The sequence below is a fragment of the Chinchilla lanigera genome, unplaced genomic scaffold (assembly GCF_000276665.1).
Source record: "Chinchilla lanigera isolate Chin_1 unplaced genomic scaffold, ChiLan1.0 scaffold00022, whole genome shotgun sequence".
NCBI classification, from domain to species: Eukaryota; Metazoa; Chordata; class Mammalia; order Rodentia; family Chinchillidae; genus Chinchilla; species Chinchilla lanigera.
Window position 1 is genome coordinate 2574347 of NW_004955423.1, and position 24510 is coordinate 2598856.

The following is a 24510-nucleotide window of genomic DNA, read 5'->3' on the forward strand; positions in this document are numbered from 1 at the left end:
GGCAGCGGCCGCGCGGGTGGGCAGCGCTCGCGGCGATGCGCAGGGCCGGGGAGGAGGCGTGCTCGCCCGCCCTCACTCTTCTCTCCGCGGTTGCTTCTGACCCTTGCGGGACGTGCTGACCACTTCCCTCCGGGCGCGTGACAGCCTGTCCGGGAAAGGTTTGCTGTGGGTTCGCAGGGAATTGCGGCGGCTGAGCCCGCGGCTCCGGGACCTGCGCCCCGCCGCGACCTGCGCTCCCCGCTGGGCGCGCCCTCGGGTGCTGCCGCCCGGGCTGACTGAGCCGCGCCCCCGGTGTGTGTAAGACTCTCGTCAAGTGCTACCTCGGTCCGGACACTCTTGCAAGTCCTTGACAGTCGCTAGAAGAATCTGCTTGCAGACTTCTTCTCATCAGGGCATTTACCCCACTTTCTAGAATCACGTAGTGTAGGGAGCCGGCGTGTCAAGCACGAGCTACCTTGACCACTAGAATCTAATGGATTTTCTGTCTGCACAAAAAGCTGGGAGAAGTCGCCCCGTTTCCTTAGCTGTACCGGCCCACGCAGTTACTGTGAGGGTGACTGACTTGTATGTGTAAGGTGCTAGAACAGTGCCTGGCGCCGGGTAAGCGCGGCCAGGTGCTGGCACTCCTTGTCCCAGCCCTGAGGAGACAGGAGAAGAGCGACAAGGAGGGGAGTAGGAGTGGCACACGGAGATGGGAATCTGGTGTTTGCTGAGTTCTTCTCCCTTCGGAGAGGTGAGCTGTTCCGGAGGAGATAGGTCTCCACGAGTAGTAAAATTCGGGCAAGGCTTTTAATCTTCCTGTAATGGTACTTCAGACAGCAAGCGGTTACTTCATTGTGCATGCACTCGGCTTTCTTTTGGGTAAGAATGACTGATGTTCGGTGCAGACATTGCTGTCCTTACTGGCGCAGTTGTACTGAAGCATCACATCAGACCTATGGTAAAAACCCCCGTCAGCCCCATTTTACGGATAAGGCAGCACAGGTTAAGGTTCTTGCCCAAGCCCTCTCACACCTGTGGAGTTCTAATTCCGAGCTGGTTTGCTCAGATGGGCAGGAGCAGCAAGTGCAGTCCGACTTGTGTGCAGTGAATCCGTGGTCTCCCATTGCCCAGCTTCCTGTCTGAGTTGGACACATCTTTTGAAATAGATAAAATATCTGTGATTCATTTAGATGATTTTATATATACTTTATATATATATACTTAAGGGGTGCCACATTGCAGCTCCTCTGAAACTGGCTTCAAAGTGTTATAAATAGCTCTCTGACTTGAATTAATATAGTTCTTTAGTGTTAATTTCTTTTATTAATTCTCCAGACATTGTTGATCGCCATTACTTGGCTTCCTTAGGAAACAGCTTGAGGTTGGCACTGGAGGCAGGGAAATAATTCTTACCCCCTTAAGGGCTATTAAAATGGAATTGATTTCATGCCATTGTGTCAGTTAAAGGATGTTGCTCTGTTTCTTGGTGTTCTTTGCTTTTGGCTTTAATTATTCATTGTTCAGTGTTTCAAGGCTTCAGCATATTTTTTGCCCTTCAGTTTATCTTTCTCATTTGTCAACCTTTATTTTTCCTGTTGTGATGGAATCTGACCATTACATGGCAGCTTTGCTTAACAACTGTTGATTCTGCTCATGTTTTAAAGTATAAAAACCATGAACTTACTTTTGAACCCCAGAACTTATAAAGCAATCCCTGGGGAATTCGTTGTTATTATTAATATTAACCAATAGGGGGAGCACAACATACTACTGTGTTAATGTCTGTAAGGCACATAAACTGGTTTGTTGGGTATTAAACATACACTAGGTTGGGCCTTTATCTAGCAAATTAACCAACTCCCTTTGTGAGTTTACAGTGGAGAACTGGATTTAATTTCAACTGATGAAAATAAGAATGACCTTGAGGATAGTGCCTGTACTTTGGCTTCATGCCAGGAACTCTGTGGTGGCTGGATGGATATTAAGTACACACATGTAGGGATTTTTCAACTTGTTTTCCTTAAGAGGCGTATATGTAAAATAATTTCATGTACTTTGAATAGTATTTCAGTTTTTTTTTTTATTTAAGAGAGGTGGCAATCTGGAGAAATCCATTGTGAATCCTTTTATAATGATCCTCATTTATGTTTTGCATGAAACTGTTTATAGTAATTCTCAGGGAGGTTGGTTCGCTCATAGTCCTGTCATTATTATCTTTCATTAACATCTTCCAAATGTAAAATAATAAAGTATCGTCGGGCTTAAATTATAATAACTTGATTTCTGTGCATTCTTCAGAGACATACCTGTTAGTACAGAATGAATATATCTTATCTGAAATGCTTGGGACCAGAATATTGTGGATTTCTTCAGAGTTTAGAATATGTGCTTATGCATTATAAGCTCTCTTAATAAGGTGACCTAAGTCTAAATATGAAATTTATGTTTCATACATGCCATATGCTCGTAGCCTAAAGGTAATTTTATACAGTATTTTAAGAGTATCTGCATTTTGACTTTGATCTGGCACAGGAGGTCAGGTGTGGAAGTGTTTACTTGTGTCATATGGGTGCTGAAAAGGTTTTGTATCTTGGAGCATTTGGGATTTTTGGATTAGGGATGCTTAATATGTGGAGTGATAGTTCAGAGTATCATATTTCACACCACTTTGGGTATATATGATGTGTCTGTCTATAGATAGTCATGCCTGTAAATACATATATAAATAATATTTAAGAATTAACATGCTTGAAAAAATCAGTCAAACTACCTTTTCTTTTTTTTTTTTTTTTTTTTTTTTTTTTTTGTCTTTTTGAGGCAGGGTCTCGCTATGCAGTTCAGGCTGGCTTTGAGCTCACTTTGTAGCCCAAGCTGGTCTCGAACTGGCAGCCTCCCGAGTGCTGGGATTACAGGTACGTGCCACCTTGCCTGGCTAGTCAATCAGACTAACTTTTAAAAAAGGTTTTCTACCTTTGCAGTTTTATAGGCCAGTTTCTCATATCATGTAATATTGATTTACTTTCATTAACCAAGTTAGGGTCAGTTATTTTAAAATAACTTTGACATTTAGCCCCTTCTTTCTATATTTCTATATTCTAACATTGTCCTTAAACTGCAGAATAGTATTTATTTTAGATCTCATTTAGTCTTCCGCACTCTGATCTAGTTTACTTAATTTCACAAATGTTTACCAACCCTATGCCCCCTAATTGGCATGTGGTTCCTGGTTTTGGAGCTTGGCAAATTAGATGTCCACATTCAGTTCTGTGATAGCAGGGGACCAAGATGCCTGAGGAATGCCTAGGGATCTGTCCCTGAAAGGTTTTTATTCCCCACTTTGAGACAGAGTCTTGCTCCATTGTTCAGGCTTGCTGTGTAGTTCATGAACTCACTGTGTAGCTCAGGCTGGCCTCAAACTCACTGCACTCCTCCTGCCTCAGCCTCTTCAGTGTTGGGATTACACCATGGCTGGCAGTCACGGAAAGCATGGTTTGCCAGAAGGAAATGATTGGCTCATTCTCTTTAAGACTCAAGAGGGGGACTGGGGATTTAGCTCAGCGGCACAGTGCCTGCCTGGCAAGCACAAGGTTGTGAGTTCGATTCCCAGTACTGGAAAAAAACAAAAAAGCCAAGAGTCAAGAGGGAACTCATCTTTCCCCTTTGCGTGCAAACTTGATCATATCTTATAAAAGTCAGGTGATTATGAGTGAGCGTAGAGTCTGGGCCTAAGAGACCAGGGAACTCAGATATCCTTTGTCTTCTAAGATGATCACTGTTGATTTCTTTAGTAACTAAGTGATGACCAATTTCCTGGGATCATAAGTATGTGAAAGATTCTGACTTTGCATCTTAAGCCTAACAGAACAGTTAGAACTTAGAAAAGGGCTGGGCAAATAGTAACCTTGCTGTAATATTTTTCCTGGATGGTTCTGCTGGGTGGTCATTTTGAATTATCCCTGTTCTCCATAATTCATTTTGAAATGTATTTTTTCTGTCCTTTCATTGCTATTGCACAAAAATTATAATTGTCAGATTTATTAGTTAATAGAGGACAGTCTTCCTCTTTTACTCTTAACAGTTTAAACAGGAATTTTATTGCCATTTTGAGCAGTCCACTGGAAGATTTTTCAAATTTATTGTTTTCTTTAAATTTAAAAAATGTTAACTACTTTTTGAAATTTGTATGACCTGAGCTGGGTAAATATTGTTAGGGTCTTTAGCTTAAAAGTAGTCTTGCATGGGAATATGGACAACTAAGAGGGTAAGAATGAATCCAGGCTCTATGAAAAGCTGCTCCTCACAGATTCATCTAGAGCATTTGTGTCTTGTGAGAAAATTAAGTGTACTGAGATCCGTGGCAGTAATTTTTCTGGTTCCACATATTCAGAGTAACACTTGGAATGATAGCACTACTTCTTTGTAGCGTTTCATAAAACACAAGCTGTTGCTAATTTGTTCAGTTTCCAGTGAAGTTGAAATAAATCAACACTAGTTGGAAGGGTTTTACAGAAAGATTTGGGTTCATTTCCTGGGCTCTGTCCATGTCTACATTTCTTGTTTTATATTTTTTGAAATAGCACATTTGCTTGTTAACTGACATGGAGCTTTGTTTTCTGTGCTTGCAGTCCTGAAGATTTAGCACAGATTGCTAACCATTCCCCCTTCCCATGCAAGAAACTACTGATTTTGATCCCTTGCTATCTCAACCAAGATGTGTGCAATGCTTCAAGTTTGGAGCAACATTAATATAAATTCTGTCTAAGGCCATGCTCATTTGGACCTTACTCTGCATTTTTTATTTGCAAGTGTTTCAGGCCAAGATGGAGACTTAATAAGCTGACAACTACTTATAAGAGTTAGAGACCATATTTGAAATGGAAGGTGTGAAACAAGAGCCCCAGAACCATGTCTTCAGGGCATCCTGATATAACTTGATGATAAATGGTTGGATAAGAGGGAAAAAGCTAATGATGGTGTTGGTGCCAGTGATTCCTTTGTGTTGAAAGCTTCTAGCTTGGAAAGAGACTGAGTGATATGGAGAGCCTGGCAGAGTTCATGTTTAGAATTTAATGTTAAACTGTTGTCAGGATAATAATTTAGAATTCCTTGAAATATTAGCTCTGTCTTCACTTTAAGAAAAAGGATTGTAGAGAAGCATCTACTCTCCCAACCCACTGGGCACTGGACTCAGAGTGAAAGGGGCCTTCTGAGTTGGGTGTTGTTTGCAGTAGGAAGAAACACCTGTTTTTCTGTCCTTCTAAATACATAGTTCCTCTCTCTGGTATATGCTGAAGGTCAGGTTTTTGTATAAAGTTACAGATGGATCATTTGTAAAAACACATTTCAGTTGATTAGTTCCTGAAAAAAAATAGATCTTTAGAAAACAGTCTTACAGACATAGTCCTTGAGCTTTCCTGTTTATCAGATTGCCTTGGGAAATGGTTTGTAGTTTCACAAGCAAGAGGGCTAAGGCTGCTGCCGGATGAGAACACCCAACAGGCCAGGTGGAGGGTTTAGCAGAACTTGGGATTTCTTACTTGACTCTTTAATTAATGGAAAGTTGATGAATGCTTAATTCCATTTGGTGTATGAAAGTGTCCCCTTTGGGGAGTATCACTGTGTTAGCATTTTTAATGATTCATGTGTTTTGACGATCTGATTTTGATTCTTGGATGCAAAAATGTACTGATAACTATTTGCAAATTTCATTTCAAAATTAAATATATGATAATGACTAGAGCAGAATGTGGCTTTTTTCATATGTGGAAGGTTATGTAAAGTGAGATTCTTAGATTCTAATCACACAGCCCATATTCATGTGGCACCCTAAGTATTGTTGTATGATCTTCACTGTTATGAGTTATCTCTTTTATGGTTTTTTTTTCTTTAAAACAAAACTTCTTCAAGCATAGACCTCTTCTGAGTACGTGTAAAGAATACATGTCTACTTTGTTATGTTAGAAATAACATGTCTTCAGGCCATCCTGATATAACTTGATGATAAATGGTTGGATAAGAGGGAAAAAGCTAATGATGGTGTTGGTGCCAGTGATTCCTTTGTGTAGAATACATATAGAATACAGTAGAATACATGTCTACTTTGTGTAGTTTGCTGGCACATTAGATTCAACACAGAGGGAAAGCACCACTGAGTCATTACGTACATTTTGCATCATCACAGTGTAGGGTCTTCCCTATGTGTGTGGGAGAGGTTTCTGATCTTCTAAATTGGCATATTTACTTTTGCTGTTCTATCTCTTTTCTGCCCAAACCTTTCTGAGTAGACATTCCTATTAGTTTGCTTAATCTTGACTCTTTAGAGAGATTGTTGTTTGTCGTGTATTCATATTATACCATACGTACTGGGAAAAATTAGCAGACTAACAACCCATTTTGTGAAGACACGCTTGTACCTTTGTTTTTCATCCATTGTATTTGTCTTCACTGCAGTTGCTGTACAGCCTTTGGATGTGTCGCAATTCTGACAGGAGCCAGGAGAAGGATGACCCACTTGGTACATTTCACATTTTTCTGTAGATACGCCTTTTTCAGTTTGTGGCATCTTTATTTTGTTATTAGAGTGTTTGCTTGCTAAGATGTTCAAGGTTCGCATTTTACTCAGTATGTGGTCTAAGGAGGTTTCCTTTAGAAAGAGTTCTACGAAGTTTTTGAATTTGCCTCCACGAAGTATCCCGTGTAGGTCACACTCTAGGTAGGGCTTTTTTTGGTAATATTTGAATGGGAGGTGACTAAACTCAAAGCAGGATTCCATTTCATGTAAATGAGTAAGGAGACTAGGGATGGGAGAGAGGTATCTAATTCATTAGGAGAAAGTTTACTTTTGCATCATAATAAGGGATTTACATGTTCTTTTGGAGTTAATATACATTTGATGTAGGTATTAGGTAAGAGCTTTGCGAGAACTTTTTTTTTTCTGCTGGAGTTGAGGTTCTGTAGTTGGCAACTCTTGTAACCCCAAAGATCCTGTTCTCTAAAAGCCAGGAAAAAGCAGTCTGCTTCCAATTATGTATCACAAAAAATAGTGAAATTAAGCCAAGAAAAATGATCATTTGGGAGTTGGTTTGCTTTTTTGCAGAGGTTAAAGGAGAAGGGACTGTAGATGCACATTTTAAAGAATCTGCTAGGTTTTTTTGCTTGGTTTTCTGATTTTTCTACAGTGCTGTGTATTGGAAAGTAGGAATAATGTTTGGATTAAAGACTCCTCTTTGGGCTTCTTTTTGTCCCTCAGAGAGCACATCCAAGAGCAGTTAGGCAGCTTCTGCTGACGTTACGGGGTCTGGGCCCCAGCTTGTGTTTTCCATAAAGCCTTTTCCCATCCACGTGGTACCAGGTTATGGGCTCACGGTATCACACGTGGTGGTTGGCGCTGAATGTAAGGTTTTCTGATGCACTTTTGCCACGCTTTCAACAGAACTTTAGTTCCTGCTGCTCAGTGGTGTTCTGATGGGGGAGAAACTAGGGGTGCTGGGACGAAGGAGAAGAGAAGCCTAAATAGTTGGACAGTGTGGGGGTGGATGTATTGTCCTCAGCATTTGTTAGAAGCAACTGGCCTTTCCAACTGTCTGCCGCTAGTTTCAGGATTAGTGGTTCCATGAGACCTCGGTGATAACTAAGAAACCGCTTTCCACCACCAGAAGTTCACCCCCAGCAGCTCTTAGTTCCTGTTTCTCACACCTTACACCTCCAGAGTGTTGAATAAGACTTTCCTGATGCAGTCCTTGATAACAAGTAGTGTTGTCAAGGCTGGTCGTGTCTGAACTCTTGGTTCTTTTTTTCTCACCTCACATTTATTCCTCAACCTGCTGCAGATGGGGCTCCCACGCCCACTGCACCTTGACTGAGCCAGAGAAGGTGCAAAGCACAAAATTCCGAGCCTGCTTTCTGTCTGCATCTTAGCTGTCCACTTCCTGATTCATTTGCTGCTTTACTCTCCTCATTTTCTTACATTTCTACCCCTTGCTTTCTCTGCAAGTAGTTCTCCTTATTCCCTTCACGTTTCTGATCTTTCTGCAGCCTTCGTTTTCAATGCTTCATTCATATGTAATAGCCTTTGTATTAGGCCATTTTCTGTTACTATAAGAAAATACCACAGCCTCAGATACTTATGCAGAATAAAGGTTTATTTATCTCATGGTTCTGAAGGCTGGGAATTTCAGGATTGGGTGACTGCATCTGGGGAGGTATTTGTGCTAATGGAAGACCCTCTTTTATTTTGCCTTGGTGGATTTGGACTTTTCTAGAGCAGGACTGAGTTGTATTAGTCACCAGTCCATCACTATAACAAAATACCCCAGATAATTAAATCATAAAGAAGATTTATTTTGGTTGATAGTTTTGGAGATTCTAGTACACGATCGATTGGCCCTGTTGTTTCAGACCTCTAGTGAGGCAGTACATCATGGTAGGAGTATGGGCCAGAGAAAAACCACCTACCTTATAGCTGAGAAGTGAAAAAAGGGAATAGATTAGGGTCTCACAATCCCCTTCTAAGGTATGCCTCAAATGATCTAAAGACTTCCCACTAGACCTTACATTTCTTTTCTTTTTAAAAATTTTAACAATAGGGTCTTGCTCTGTTGCCCAGACTGGCTTTTGAACTCACAGTCCTCTTACCCCACTTTCCTGAGTAGCTGGGTTTATAGCTGGGACTACAGGCATTCACCACCATGCCTGGTTAGACCCCACCTCCTAAAGTTTCCACCCGTGTTGATATTGGTCCTCTGGGGACCAGGGTTTTTACATTGAGGCCTTCCTGTGGGAGACATTTATGATTCAGACTTTAGAATCTTAACATCTTTGTGTTCTGGATCTGTAGCATTGGCCTGGTATGTGGTATCAAATTGAATTTTTGTGTTGACAATGTGTTGTCAAATTGAATTTTTCAACTCGGTTCTACTTTAGGTAAAGCTTTGGGGAAAGGTCAGACTTATAATAGTTGAGATAAATTTAACAAGAGACAACACAAGGGAAATCAACTTAGAATCATAGAGTTTGGGAGTAAAGTGGGGTGTAGAACAACCTTCTTTAAGGCCTCTGAAGCTGAGAGCAACTAGAAAGACAGAGTTAGGTGGCTTGCCCAAGATCGCATAGCTGGTGAGAGTGCTTCCCTCCTTCACTCTCTGCAATCTAGTCTGCACCCAGCAGCTAGAATGATTCTGATAAAGCGCAAGCCAGATCTCACCATTTATTTAAAATTCTCTGCTGTTCCTACTTTTTCCAGAGTCCAAACCGAAATTCTTACAGTGATCTGTAAAGCCACAATGGTCCACCACCCTCATGCCTGTTACTCCTGCTTTCTGGGTGGCTCACTTTGTCCAGCTGCCTAGCCTGCTTGCCATCCCTGCAAATGCCAAGACACACTCTGTCTCAGGGCCTTTGCATGCATTGCTTCATTTGCTTGGAATGTTTTTCTCCTGAATATCTACAGCATTCACGCGAGTTCATTTCCTGAAGGTCCTTACTTAGAGAAACTTAGAGACATACATATTTCCTGTCCCTGTATCTGCTTTTCCCCTCTAGTACACAGGGGGAAAATCTTGTCTATATCTTGTTCATAATTGGTCTTCTTGGACTAGAGTGTAAACTCCTCAAAGGCAGGAATTTTTAGGAAATTTTTGTAAAATTCATATTGAGTTCCGTTATCTCGTACAATCCATGCTGGAATGAACCAGGTACTCAAGAAATATTTGTTGAATGATAAATGAATGAGAAGGAGCAAGATTTTATGGAGTTCTTATAGCTCCAGGTAAACATATACTCCGTTATTCAAAAGGGAAAACCATGAGGTCAGCCTCGAAAGAGAATCTGATTTTTAAAGCCTCATTTAAGACTTGTCAGGCTAGAGCACTGATCTCTTTTTAATTGTCTGACTGGAAGCAGTAACCACGTGCACTCCCCAGCCTTACAAGCGGTTTGGGAAGATTTCCATTTTACCTCTAACAGGCAGGGACTTGCTGTGGTTTCTCTCTGACTGTGGTTTGCCCTTTAACTCATCCGGTTACAAAGATGAAAGGTAAACATAATAGTAAAGGAAAGAGCTGGGAGAGAGGACAGGGGCAAGGGGCAAAAATTCCTTGTGGCCCTGACAGCTTCCCTTGGCTCTGAGCCCACCCCCTTGGTGGCTCATGGTATCTTCTGGAGCTGCCCTGCTTGGTGGCTGCATTCCAAGGAATGGTTTTGAGACTACCGGGCCAGATGAACTTGAGTGTTTTTCCTATTCTCTTTGAAATATTTATTTGTTTATTTTTAATTAACTAATGTTTTGCTTTTAAGGACAGGATCTCACAATGCAGTTCAGGCTGGCCTTGAATTCACTATGTAGCACAGGTTGACCTTGAACTCGTGGCGATCCTCCTGTCTCAGCAGCTAGAGTACCGGGATTACAGGCGTGCACTGCCACCATGCCTGGAGAAATGTTTGTTTTAGAATAAAAAATTGAAGAAAAGGTTTTTTTGAATATTAAGCTACTATCTTCATTTTGTAGTGACTTTTTAATCCTTCCAGTGATAGAGGACTGTGGTTGAAAGTCACACTTGCTCTGCCAGTGACGACAGTGAGCAGTGGAGGCTGGTGAGACCCGCTCCTGGGAAGCCAATAAAGCAATAAATAACTTGCATCCAAGAGGCAAGAAATTCCATTCTGAAGAAGTGCCAGACTCTTGGCGTTAGGGCCCTGTGGAACGAAGTGCATAATTTTTATTAGTGTAATAGTAAAGCTGGGATAATGTGCCTCCTGGCCTTAGTGAGATGACGTCACTATGGATTCTCATCAGGTCGGGAAGCCCAGCTATGAAAGTCTAAGGTTTGGGAGGAAATTATTGGCTAAGTACAGAGCCAGGAGTGTGATTTAACCCTGGAATTAAAACCTGTCAAGTCACAAATAAATGATCTTGAATGGAACTGAGTTATCAATGACTAGTTAACATAATCAGAGCTATCATTTCCCAAACCCTGACAATATTTTAGGTATTAAGTGCCTTCATGATATTAGTTTACTTAATCTGCTTAGCAACCCTGTGAGGGAGATAGGTCAGGCACAGCAGTTTAAGTAAGTTGCCTATAATTACATTGCTTGGCAGAGGCACAGCCGAGATTTGAACCCAAATGGGCTGTGAGGGCCCCACACTTTCTGCTGTACTGTGCTGTTGCTCTTAGAACACACAGGGCCTTTGCACTTGTTATTTCTACTGCCTGGGCTGCTTTTCCATCAGATATTGTTACAGCTTTGCCTCTCATCTCTGAGCTAAATGTTACCTCATCTGGGAGGTTGCCCTTCACCCCCTCCGCATCCCTTCCCTCATCACTGTCTTTCTCCAACATGCTTTATTATTCTCTCATAGGACGGGCCATGCCTTGACATTTATATATATATTTGTTGCCTCCTCACCAATTAAGAGGCAAGCCCAGGGAAACAGGAATGTGTTTAGTTCACTGCTCTGTGTCCAGCCCTTTCAGCAGTGCCCAGTACATGTTAGGTGCTCATAAATGTTTATTGAATGAATGAATAAATGACATGAAATATAACTACTGATTGAGCTTTACCATCCTGATTTCAAAACAAAATAACTTGTCCCTGTGTCAGTTCTCATCAGACTGTCTATCATCAGAGTGTGAGTATCCATGCAGGGCCTTGTTGGTACCCACGGTGGTTTAGTAATCAGGCACAGGCCCTGTTTTTTGTCTGTTTCATTTTTCCAGTCAGTTGTTTCTGGAGGGCTCTTGCTTGTAGCGGTTAAGAGCATGGGCTGTGGAGTTAGGCAGACCTAGGTTCAAATCCTGGTGTCAGGACTTATTAGCTGGTGACTGTAAGGGGTGGTTACATGTCTTGAGACCTCACTTTGTCACTGTGAAGCGCAGTAAAGGCCGTGTGTCTCCTTCGGTGGCTGAGAAGATTAAATGAGGAGCTGTGAAGCCTGCAGTAAGTGCTCAGTAGTCACTGAGACGTGCTGTGGGTTCAGAGAAGAAGGAAGGGGTGAGCCTCAAATAGAAGGGAACGAACTGTAAACGCTTGGACAATCGCGGAATAATTACAGAGCAGCATGTGGGCAAGTCTTGGCTCTGCCGCTAACTTGCTGTGTAATAGTGGGGCGTCCATGCAGTCTTTCTAATTCTTGGTTTGCTAATCTGTAAAATGAAGGGTTTGGGGTAAATGTTATCTATTTCTAACATTCCAAGTTGGCTCTGAGCAGAAGATAACATGGAGCAAATTATACACAAGCTGTTAAGGAGACAAGAGTGTTCCTGGTGGGATGGGATTAATCAGAAGTGACTTTCGGAACGAGGAGAGAGGAATGAGTAGATTTTCTGGGCTTTGAAGAATAGCATAAAAATGGCGGGTTTTGAGCAGATGAGTAGATTTGACAGAATTCAGGTTTTTGTATACCTGCATTTTAGGGAAGATACTGCATGTAAATATTTTTGTTCATGTGAGTTATAGATTAAACGTAACTAATGTGGTATTTCCATTTTAGTACTCTTATGTTGTTGAGCGTTTTTCTTGGATACTACTTTCCAGTTCTGTTATTCTTCCTAGCTATTACATGACTATGCTTTTCAAATTTCCACAGGTATATTTGAAGTCTCATTTTCTAGGAAGGATTCAGATTATGTATCCATATGATAGCAAATATATGTAAGGTATGGATAAAAGATTTTCTTAGTCGAACGTGGTCATCACACCTGTAGGCCTATCATTCTGGGAGGCTGAGGCAGGAGGATCCAAGTTCGAACCTACCTTGAGAAACTTAGCAATTTAGTGAAGATCTGTCTCAAAGAAAAAAAGAGTAGCTCAGTGCCATGCCCTGGGTTCAATCCCCAGCACCAAACATCTTTTCACATTAGAGATTTAGAAAGTAAAGCTCTGAATGTCTGAGGGTGTAATACATTCAAGATAGAATTCCTGCACTTTTCCTGCCTCTTTTTCCTTTGAGGATGTCTGAAGTTCTTTTAAATTTGATTTTATTTTTTTTAAGGTGGGGATTATCACTGCGTTGCCCAGACTGGCCTTCAACTCGTGATCCTACCCCAGCCTCCTGAGAAATTGGGATTATAGATTTGTGCTACTGTGCCCAGCCTTGAAGTTTTTTCTTATATTCAACTCATAATTTTTGGTTTATCATTTGTTACTGAGAAAAATTTTAGCAATTTATAGCTTTCCATACTTTTATTCTAATGAACATAACAGTATTTCACTTTTGTGATTTTGGGGATCTAACCCACGGATGCACACATGCTAGGTGTGTGCTCTACCACTGAGTTTTACCTGCAGCTCACCAAAAGACTTTTTCACTGGCCAGGAGCCTGAAGAATGGTGACTTTTATATTAAGAATATTCAGTGTGCTGAATTGTGTCAGAATAATTATAGGGGCATGCTTGAAATCCTCTTGATGACAGCTGGTTCCTCATTCTAAGTAATTTGGTAGGTTTACTGGCAGTGCCAGGCTGAGTTCTACAGCCCCTGGCTGAACCCCTGCATCTAATTTGGGAATCATAAGGTAGAAATAGAAAGAATATGAAGCCAGATCCATGTAACCTATACCAGAAGTACTGAGACCGTGGCTTTCTCACCGTTTGGGAGCAAATTTCCAATATTATGACTGTTGTTAGGACTTACCTCTTATACTGAGTTTGGAATCGTGTTTTTTGAGAAGTTTTGAAATTCTGGGTAAATATCTGAAAATTAATACAAAACTGCTACAAACTACCATTTATATTGCCACTATTCATTTTTTAGAAAAGTGTTGGATGGATTTTAACCATAAAAACAACAGTAACAATTATTGATTTAAAATGGACCATGGGGGGCTGGGGATATAGCTCAGTGGCACAGCACCTGCATGGCAAGTGCAAGGTCCTGAGTTTGATTTCTGGTACAAAAAAAAAAAGGACCCTGAAGCTCGGAGTGTCGTTCAGTGGCTGAGTGCTTACTTAGCACTCACAAGACCCTGGGTTCAGTCCCAGCGTCACACACACACACACACACACACACACACACACACACAGAGAGAGACAGGACTGTGTGAGACAGGGTACAGGTACTATTTTAGGTAACATACCTATATTCTATCCCCTGTATTACAAAGTGTTATTATTTTACGGTGAGAGAATGGTGGAGGCTAAGTGACTTGTCCAATGCAACATAGCTGGGTGTGTTGGGAGATAAATTCCCAAATATAGTTCCCTGTTAATTCTATCTTAAAAGAATATACCCCATAAATGATAAGCAGCAGGCATCTTTGGATGCAAAAATCTTAAATGTGAAAAGGTAGCTCTCAGGGAACTGCAAGGTGGGTGAAAAATCCATTTGTGAATGCCAACTAAGCACGTCTTTCACACCTTGACTTTCCGTTTCAATGTTTTGCTTGTGACTGAGGCCTGTTGTGTCTGGGCCTTTAAAGACCCACTGAGGTTCTACCCCAAGGAAAGCTAGGATGCCAGGACCAGATGTTGATGCTCTTAGCTGGGGGTGAGGGCTGTAGGGCCAGGAGGGGCAGCCCCCTTTCCCTGGAGGCATCAGGTGGGAGCGCAGGAGTGGGCGCAGCCTCTGCTCACCTCGTGCCCTCTACGCCTCCTGCCCCTTCCCGCTGGTCTTCATTGGAATCCTGCCCTCCAGCATAGGGGATCAGGAGTAACCTGCATTTCATTTCCTGCCACTGCACCCACAGCATGTTGGGACTTTAATTAATCCTAGGCCTCAGGATAATAAATCTTTTGGTAAATATGACCTGCTAATGATAAGTAATGATAGCTTCCATACCATACATGCACAATCTCAGTGGATTCTTGCAACAGCTTGGTGACCTAGTAAGTGTAGTTTATTATCGTCTCTTACAAAGGAAGGAACTGAGGCTCCTTTCTGACCTCCACATTCTTCCTTTCTTGTCTGCCCCCTGGTAACCTCAACTGATCTTTTCTCAAGCGCCCTGTCCTCCCTTCAGTCGGTTCTCCGTACGGCATCCAGGGGCATGCTTGAAACCCACTTGGTCATGGCTGTGAACCTTCCTTCTCTTCTCTTTCTCTCCACTGTGCAGCCCCATTCCCTCCACATCAGGGGCTTGCAGCGTGCCTCTCCTTGTAGTGTCCTTCCTCACCTGTAGGTGATTTTCCGTTATGGCTCTTCTCATACTGTATGGCTATGTGTTTGTGATTGTGTGCTTATTTTGCTAGACATTAAGCCCATAAGGGCAAAGAACACGTCTCTTTGCTTGGCCACTATATCCCACTGCCTGGCACAGAGGAAGCAATAACTAAAGATTTGTCAAGAGAAGAAATGAAGCCTAGGAAATTAAACATCTCACCTAAAATAGTAACTGATGCTACTTTTATTAGAATATAAACTCTACAAGGGCAGGGACTTGGCTCCTTATTTCAGTGCTTTCTCCTTGGCCTCTGGATCAGTGCCTGGCATGTAGTAGTAGTAAATATTTGTTGGGTATCTGTTGTGCTTAGATATGATTCCAGAGAGTTCTCAATCAAATCCAGGACTTTTTCTTTCTTTGTGCCAAATCTGTCTGAATATAGGGATTGGGATTTAATCCATTTTCCCTGTGTGCTAGAGAAATCTGAGAGTTGCTGGTGTGACTTAATAAAGGTGGCTTTGCTTTCTTTGTGTACAGCTCTTAAAGGGCGTCCAAATATCATCAAACAACAGTATCTGTTCCACATTCCATACACCCCCTTTTTTTATAGATATAGATATATCCATGCTGCCTCTTTTCCTCTGAATAACATGTTGGATGACCAGCAGAACTATTCCTTTATCAACTTTGACTTCATCATTTGTAAACTCAACTGTGCTCTAAAAAAATGCACTTAAATGACACACTTGCAATATTTTAATGATCTGTCAGAAACCATTTTACATTTAAGCTACCAGAAGCTTAGGTGTTACTATTTGAGTTTAGGTGATGGTAATTTTTGACGTCTCATGTAGCATCTCTGTCCTGTAGATCCTCAGATTTGTTGAATCCCTATTTTTCTTCCGCATTTAGCGGCAAACTGTGTCAGTGTTAGGACACGACAGTGGACAGGTTTGTGCTTCTTTTTGTCCTTTGCATTTTGAAAGAACGTTGAGTTTAGCACTACCAAGGATTGTTTATTATTTATGACTGCCACCCGTAGTCCTGCCGTCAAAGGACAGTTATGACCAGTAGTGATTTGTGTAGGGGGCACAGCAGTGTTTGATAGTAGCCACAGCACGGTTCCCCATCTCTTAGAAAACAAGTTCTGTTTTGGAGAGTAACTGTTGAGGAGAGAGAATGCATCCCAGTTTGTGATGACAGAACTGAAGCTGGGAGGTGGGGTGATGGCCATGGAAAGAGACCTATTTGGCCTTCATCTGCCATCAGGGCAAGTCTTAGGATTTGGGGCTTTTTGTTGTCACTAAAATCATGCTGACCTCTTCCAGCTTTAAAAGCTGTTCATCTATCTTTAGGATGATAATTTTTTAACTGAGTAATTTAGTCCTGATTTTGAATAATTTCATGGATATAACCATGTGAGGGATAGTTAGTAATTTTTTCTTACTGGCTCTTAGCCTACTGTCTGACATCCGTTTTGCTACAATTTTCTTCTTAGATAGAGCAAGATTTGCTCTTTAAAAAAACAAAAACAACTCAATCGAGGGAATATTATTCCTAACCAGTTCTTCTTGGACACTGGTTTCAACCCATGATGGTGTTCGGATCCATCTGAGTAGGGTTTTTCTAGCTAAGCCTGGTCTTTACCTGTGTGCTCTTTGGGATCACCAAGGGATGCAGGGCAGTATGTTCCATTCCATGGCCTCAGAAGTAAACCCAAGCCAGTCTGAAAGTGCCAGAGTTACTAGTGCATCCTGCTTTGTGATCCATGAAGTGCGTGTTCTCTCTCTCTCTCTCTCTCTCTTAGGATTTTCTTCTCTTAATTTGTGGATACTCAGTATTTCATATGCTTTGAATAGAACACATGGCCTTGAAAGGTATAGACACAAAATTGTGCTTTCAGAATCTCAGAGGACCTGTTTACATTTCTAAAGGAAGCATTTAGTTCATAAAGTCCAAAGACATTTAGTGAGGTCAGAAAGCCAGGGCCAGCAGTCCTTGGTTTATGCAAAGTGAGTGTGATAGAACCTCACAGAAGAGAGGAGTTTGTGTCTCCCTGGGTTTATTTCAAAGCTACAACTTTTCGGAAGCCTGCTGTCATCCAGCATTCTTTGAAACAGGGAACCACATCTGTAAGTTGTGTGTGAAGGCGCTGCAGTGTCCAGGTCTTGGCCCAAACTGGAGTTAAGCCGAGTGGGAACCACACGCTTCCCTGTATGTTCTCTGCTTTCCGGTGCTGTCACCACACTAGGAACATTAGATAAAAACCCTCTGCAGTTTATTTTCTTTTTTGAACAAGTTACATTGGGGAGCGACTTTTAAGCTAAAAGAAGAAAAGCTCCCTCTTTGTTACAAACAGCAGTACGTAGTTTCAACTTGTCTTGGACTTCCTCGGAGATGTTTTAAGATCCGGTGTAAACTTGCTGTGGTTTGCCTTTGGGCATCAAACTGTTTAGCTTGGCTCTATTATATCTGTAATTGCTGTATTTTAATAATTGCCCAATATTCTTGTCAGCAATTTGCAGTCTATATTTTTTAATAGAACCATTTGCCTTTCTTTCCACAGGTTTGTTCAAATCTGGTTTAAGCCCCTGGGTTAATGCAGACCCTCAGAGCCTTCTGCGGGCAGGGGTGACAAAGCTCATTAAATATTCCCACAAGCCTCATGCTGCCTATGGTTTATGTGCCCCATAAAAATACTCTCGAAAGCCATCTTCTCCTGAGATCTCCTTACAGGGATTTGCTTTAAAAAAAATTGCTCTTAGCATTTGCTGAAATAGCGTTTTCTTTTAAAGAGCTTTGTATATCAATGCATTCAGGTTCCCAGAAATTTCACTGTCTTGCTTTGTCCAGGGCCATTGCACCTTTTATCTATTTGTTGGGTAGCTTTTATTGCTGGTGAGAGGGAACCACACTTGGATCATACTAGGTGCTCAAAAAATATTTGTTGAATTGAACAACTTCTGTTGGTTGTGCCAAGCTCAGGGTTGAAGGGCTGGAAAATATACTTAGGAATATAAAGCAACTGTTAGGGCTGTGGGAGGCATATTCCAGTTAAGCGGACCAACACCAAACTGTCATTCAAGACTCCGGGTAGGAAAAGGTTAGAAAGGCCTTTCAGATCACCCATTCTAGTAATCAAGAGAGTCTCAGCTTGGGCTGAGAGAGACGTTTCCCCTGTTAAAATGTCAGCCCATAGTTGAAATAAAAGCCTTTCCTTTTTTACGGTTCTTTGTTTTTTTAGATTGATTCTCAGTGTAATTTAATTTGATCATTGTGATAACCCTGTCATTATGACATTAAATGGAGTCTGTAATCAGAACTATTTCTGTTTGCTTGCTGGCACTAGGGAGTGTGTTTTTGGAGTATTATTGATTACTTTAGTACCACAGTATCACTAATTAGGTTAAAGGTGCACCTCACTTTTATTCTGTAGCCCTGAAAACTCTGCAAAACCAGAGATTTTTAAAATCTGGCTTAATGTTGTGGGCTTATAGGCCCAGCTATTCCAGAGGCTGAGACAGGAGGATTGCACGAGCCCAGGAATTTGAGACCAGTCAGCAACATAGCAAGTCTGGTCTCAAAAATGAAACGAGACAAAACAGAATAAAGCAAAATAAAACACCTCACCAAGCCAGCACTCCAAAGCCTCCACAACCCAAAGATTTCAGTGTCACATATAAGCAAAAGCATTTGCTGTAGAAATCTTTGTTAGATAATTATTACCCCCACCCTCTTCTAGTTTGGTTGAGTAGTGTCCTGGCATGTTTTTCAAAGCAAATTTCTTCTCTTACACTTTTCAGAAATTTTCCATTTAACTTTAGTGTGTATTTATGAAAAGAAGTTTCTGTACTATGTTTTCATACTGAAATTTGTTTATTTTTTATAGGAAATTTGAAAATTGCCAAGAGGGATTTTCAGGCCACTTCTAATTTTCAAAGATTGTCTGTGATCTGAAGAGCTATTGGCTGTTGCAGAAAGAAAAATGACGTCCCAGTATGTGGTTGGTGTGTTTGCCTTGATGAGTGCCTGTTTAGCCACTGCAGGTAAGTTGCATGATATAGATTATATATTCATGATCTTCTTTTCGATATATTTTTTCTCAGTCTCTTCCGTTTGGAAGGATTAGACCGTACAATGTTGATGTAAAACCCAAATACTTAGATTTTTAGGAAAAATAAAATATTTGACTACTATACAGATACATAGTATATTTGCCTTCATTATATTTTACTAGGCTGGTGCTAGGCATTCTAATGTCAGTGACACAGATACCTAACTAACCTGTGTTGAGGCGGGTAGAGAACAAATGTGGTAATAATTAATCCTATGTAATTTTATTACATGCATAGATTATACTTGCTTTTTTACTCAAAATAAGAATTTTAAGAGAGAGCCTTCTTTCTTCTGCATTTCAGAGTAAATAAACCTTCTGTATAGAGGTGACACTTGGAGGATGGGTTGCTTGGGAGCTGTTTAATTTTGTCTATTTAAGATATTTTAATATATAGCTTTTTATTTTATTTTATTTTTTTGCTTTTCTCCGGTACGGGGAATCGAACTCATGACTTTGTGCTTGCCAGGCGGGTACTGTGCTGCTGAGCTAAATCCCCAGCCCCATATATAGCTTTTTTTAAAAGTAGAGAAACGGTCTGGGTATGTAGCTTAGTGGTTGAGCACTTCCTAGCATGTGTAAGGCTCGAGGTTTGATCCCCAGGACCACCAAAAAAAGAAAGAAAGAAAGAAAAGAAAAAAAAAATGAACAAGAAAAGGAGCAAAATGCCTGTGTTTCCCAGAGACCATGGGACCGTGGGGTTGGAGCTGAGAAGCAGTGCTGGTTGGAGTGGTACCGCTTAGGGAGAGGGTCAGATCCCGCATTCGGACGTCTTAGTGTTCATGTCAGAATTACTTAATACATTTAGAAGCTTAATTTGCTCTATTTTGTTATAATTCGCTTTGTGTCTGTTCTATAATGAGCTCCACAAAACTCATGTGTTGGGTTAATTCTGGGAACTGATAGGTCTCAATGAGAAATCACTGACTCAGAAAATGATTAGCCTCTCGGTTTTTGCTGCTAGCTGCACATGCAGATGAGAGTAAAGTAGTTATTTGTTAGTGTTTACGGCAGCAGCCACTGGGCGAAAAACGAGTGAGGATATTATTTACTGAGCTCACTTAGTCGTAACTCTGGTGAGGCATGGCTATTTTTGCCATTTTGTGGGTGATGAGATACGGAGAGATGAGGTAACCGGTACAGCGCTGTGTGGCTGGGAAGTGGAGGAGCCAGATGTTATGTCCCAGTTGTACATCTGTGCCCCTAACTTGTGTGTTGCCCTAAAGAAACCGTCTCACCAGGAAGCCCTCACGGGCCAGACCCGGACTGTGTGCTGACACTGCCTGACTGAAAACCAGCCGGCAGAAATTAGTTTCTGAGACTGGAAAGCAGAGTGCCCCTCTCATCACAGATATCTTGAAAGTTGCTGCATTGTTTTGAATGCCAGTGTGTGAATCTGAACTGCCCATTCTCTATTGCTGTCTGTCAGCAGTTTCATTTTGTCTCATTCTTTGAAGAGTTATTTGTCTTTTAGCCTGTGTGTTAAAACTGATCTTAATTAAAATCTCACTGAAAAATAATAGAGAGGGGGAAGAGAGAGAGGAAAAGAGAAACCGCTTGATGGAAAATTTGCTGTGTGATGACAAGATGTAAAATCATCCCTGGTAGGTTTGAGGCAAGGCTTTCTGTTTTGCTTAATGCCTGGGTCAGACTGAAAAACACTGAGGAAGGTACTTCGTGGGAATGTGGTAAGTTTGATGGCTCCCTGTGGCCTTGATTTTGGGGGTGGGAAACTGGGGATTGAACCATGGGCCTTCTTTCCACCCTTATTTTCTATTTTGAGACAGGGTTTTTTGCTAAGTCACTAAGTTGAATAGTGACTGGATTTGACTTAGGATCTTCCTGCCTCAGCCTCCCAAGGTGCTGTGATTACAGATATGTGCCACTAGGCCTTGCTGATGTTTTTGGTACTGAATCAGCTTTTTTTTTTTTTTTTTGGTACCAGGAATCGAACTCAGGCTCTTGTGCTTGCCAGGCAGGCACTGTGCCACTGAGCTGTATCCCCAGCCTGAATGAGTTTTGCTTAAGACCCTCCTTCTTTTTTCAAGCTATTAGAAGAGTTTTTTGTGTGTGTGTGCGTGTGTGTGTGTGTGTGTGTGTGTGTGTGTGTGGTACTAGGACTTAAACCAAAGACTTTGCTCATGTTGGGCAAGTACTCTACCACTGAGCTGCATTGCCAGCCTGGGAAAGTTTTCTTTTTTTTTTTTTGTCTTTTTGAGACAGGGTTTCACTCTGCAGTTCAGGCTGGCCTTGAGCTCACTTTGTAGCCCAGGCTGGCCTCGAACTCACAAGGATCCTCCTGCCTTAGCCTCCTGAGTGCTGGGATTAAGGGCGTGCGCCACCACGCCCTGCCTGGGAAAGTATTTTTGAGTTGCTTACACCCTTAAAGCTTTGCAGAGGTGAAAGTGACAGGAGAATCACAGATTTTATGAGAGCACAAGGCAACTGATAAATAGCACAAGGATGGGGATGCCTTTTACGTGTAGAATTTGTTGTTATTGCTTCGTGTAACCTAAGGGACCAAATGAATGAAGAGGGAAAAAATGTCTCATATGTGCTGTTACCCAGCACCTTTCTGTCTAGGCTCAGCATACTTTACCAAATGCTTTCTGGAACATTTTGGGTGAGTTGAACTTCAAGAAGGTAGTAACAATAATAATGATAACAGTAACAATAATATTGACTATTTATAGGTAATTACTGTGTGCCTGGCTCCATTCAAAGTACTTCATGTGTATTATCTTATTTCATCCTCCTAACTACCATAACAAGTGTAGGCCCTTTGATTATCCTTAGTTCATAGATGAAGAAACTGAAGCACAGAGGTTAAGTAACTCCCTTTAAGATCACGTAGCTAATTAATGGTAGATCTAACCATGAACCTACTTAGGCTAGGTCTGGAGATTAAGTCTTTAAACTTCTGTGCGATGAGATATTATTGATCTGAAGGGTGTTTTGAAAGAATGATCCTGTATTTGCTTTGAGACATCAAGCCTTCTTGGGATATAAATGACTTAGTCATTGGATCGCTGCTAAGTGCAGTTCTAGTACTAGACACTTAGGGGTATACAAAGAGATGTAAGATTTCCCCCTTCTGTTCATTTAATTGTACTTTGCCTAGCTTTATAAAATATAGTTACAGCAAAAGCCCCAGAAGACCTGGGAGGAGTTCAGCAGTGGAACCTCATGAGGGGTAGGGCAACGAGAGAAGGCTCTGTGGACACTCTAGCCTTGAGCTCTGTCCTGACGGTTGGGTAGAATCCAGGAAGAGAAGACGCTGGGCTGGCCAGATGGGAGAACTGTGCCGGGTGTGGTATGTGGCACTTAGACAATAGACTATTTTTTAAAACAATGGAGGACCCAGAGAATGGTGTGGGAATGGAGCAGGAGGTCTTCTTGGAAGGCAGGGTGGGAATAGATGTAGAGGACCGTCAGTATCAGAAGAAGCCTTGTGGATTTCATTCTGAGGTTTGGACTCTCCTTCCTTCTGAGGTTCAATCTTAGAATTCAGACTGTGGTATCCAACGGCTGAGGCCCCCTTAGCGTCAAACAGGACAGCGCCAGGATGCAGGCTTGCTGTCTGCTGGTTCATTTATTTTGTGTGAATAAAACAACCCCATGAAGCAGGTATTATTATGATTATTATAATGATTATAACATCGTTATCATCTCCACTTTACAAACAAGGGAACTGAGGCTCAGTTTAGGGAATGATTTGTACAAAGTCCTGTGACTAATAAGTGGCAGAGCTGGGACTTAGCCCAGGCAGCTGCCTCTCAAGTCCAGCTCCTTGCCTTCTAATAAGTCTCCTGTAGGGAGGAGACTGACAGTGTGGAATGGGTGACTTAGCTTGATCAAGAACCAGGTGAGTTGCCACCAACGTGGCATCTTGGAATCTGATAAGACCCTTTGGCCTTGGAAGAGCTAGACATGAGTCATCTGAGCAGAAGGAGCCTCAAATAGCTTTCTCTATTTGTACTTTTGTTTCACAGAAATGGTTTTGAAGCTCTAAACCAGAGGGAAAGCGTAGAGTCCTTGGAAGCAGAAGGGTAAAGGGGGTAAAAGACCACTTGTATGTATGGGGCTGGGGCGGGGCAAGCACAGTGGAGCCCAAAAATGTGAGCCTAGGTTAGACTAGTGGGCGCCTGCTTGTTCCGGCCCATGGACTTGGCTGGGCCTTCCATGGATGCCTGCCTGTCTGCCTGCCTGTCTGCCTGCTTTTCTTTTCTTCTCTTCTCTTTTTCCTTGCCTTTCCTTTCCTTTTCTCTCTTTCTTTCTGTATCTCTCTTTTTTTTTTTTCCCTGTACCGGGAATCGAATTCATGACCTTGCCCTTGCTAGGCAGGTGCTGTACCGCTGAGCTAAATCCCCAGCCTCTCTCTCTTTCTTTCTGATGAGGGGTGAAGGTGGCAGTGGTCAGCAAGTCACAGCACATGGTTAGTGGTTGATTTGACAAAACTTACAACTTGCTCTTTTTTTTTTTTTGAGACAGGATCTTGCTATGTAGACTGGAGTGACTTTGAACTCACAGTGATCCTCCTGCCTCAGCTTCCTGAGTGTTGGGATTACAGATACGCATCACCATGCCTGGCTCTCCTCCCCTCTTTTGTTCCTTGGTGATAGTATAGCATTGTGGGCAGGGAGGGCTGTACTTTTGGTAAACATGCTGCGTAAGAACCGTAATGCCTCCTGAATAGCTGTTACTTTAAGGTACTTATTGGCACCTTATCTTAGATCCTGTGATCTAATGTACAAAAAATGAGAAGTTTGGAAAATAAATGCCTGCTACTGCAGGCTTAAGTTTTTACTAAACTCACTAAGTTTTCACTTTAAAAACAGTTCTACACATCTTTAAAAAATATTAGCTGCTGCTTCTGAAGCTTGCCAGGGTTAGGTAGGGCTGTTTCCAGGAGCCAAAATAATGAGAAAAAGAGGCGCGCTCAGAGCACTCGGGGAAGTTAGTTTGGTTGGAAGGGGTGGACTTGGCTGCATCCCGTGCCCCTGTGGCCCGGCGAGCAAGGTCTGCTGAGGTGAGTTCTGCAGAGACGTTGTCAGCGTCTGTGCCAGGGGCTGAGGCGGGATGCCTGGCTCCCTTGTTCCACTGTCCTGATCCGGTGCCGCGTGCATCCTTTGGAAGCTTGCCCACAGCCCCCATGTGTATTCCTGCTGAGCAGACACACTGCTTTTCATCTCTGTTGGATATACCTGGAATTTGGGTACAGTCCATGGGAAGTGCAGGCCATATTAGCCTGAGCCTTTCTCCTGCCGAGAAAGCCCTGGAGGCTTTGTATCTTGGAGATAGCAAGTTGAGATGCCA

General features: G+C 42.0%; 1 protein-coding gene across 2 annotated transcripts in view; it reads left to right on the plus strand.

The window, feature by feature from the left end:
- Positions 1–24510, plus strand: part of Tgfbr3 (transforming growth factor, beta receptor III) — a 191503-nt gene that overhangs the window by 496 nt on the left and 166497 nt on the right. The window contains exons 2-3 of one of the 2 annotated variants that reach the window (XM_005385063.2): positions 6433–6496; positions 18970–19126. In XM_005385063.2, coding sequence (XP_005385120.1) covers positions 19066–19126 — 61 coding nt within the window. In that variant the 5' untranslated portion in view covers positions 6433–6496; positions 18970–19065. The remainder of the gene's footprint in view (positions 1–6432; positions 6497–18969; positions 19127–24510) is intronic. The other variant, XM_005385062.2, reaches the window with a different exon arrangement.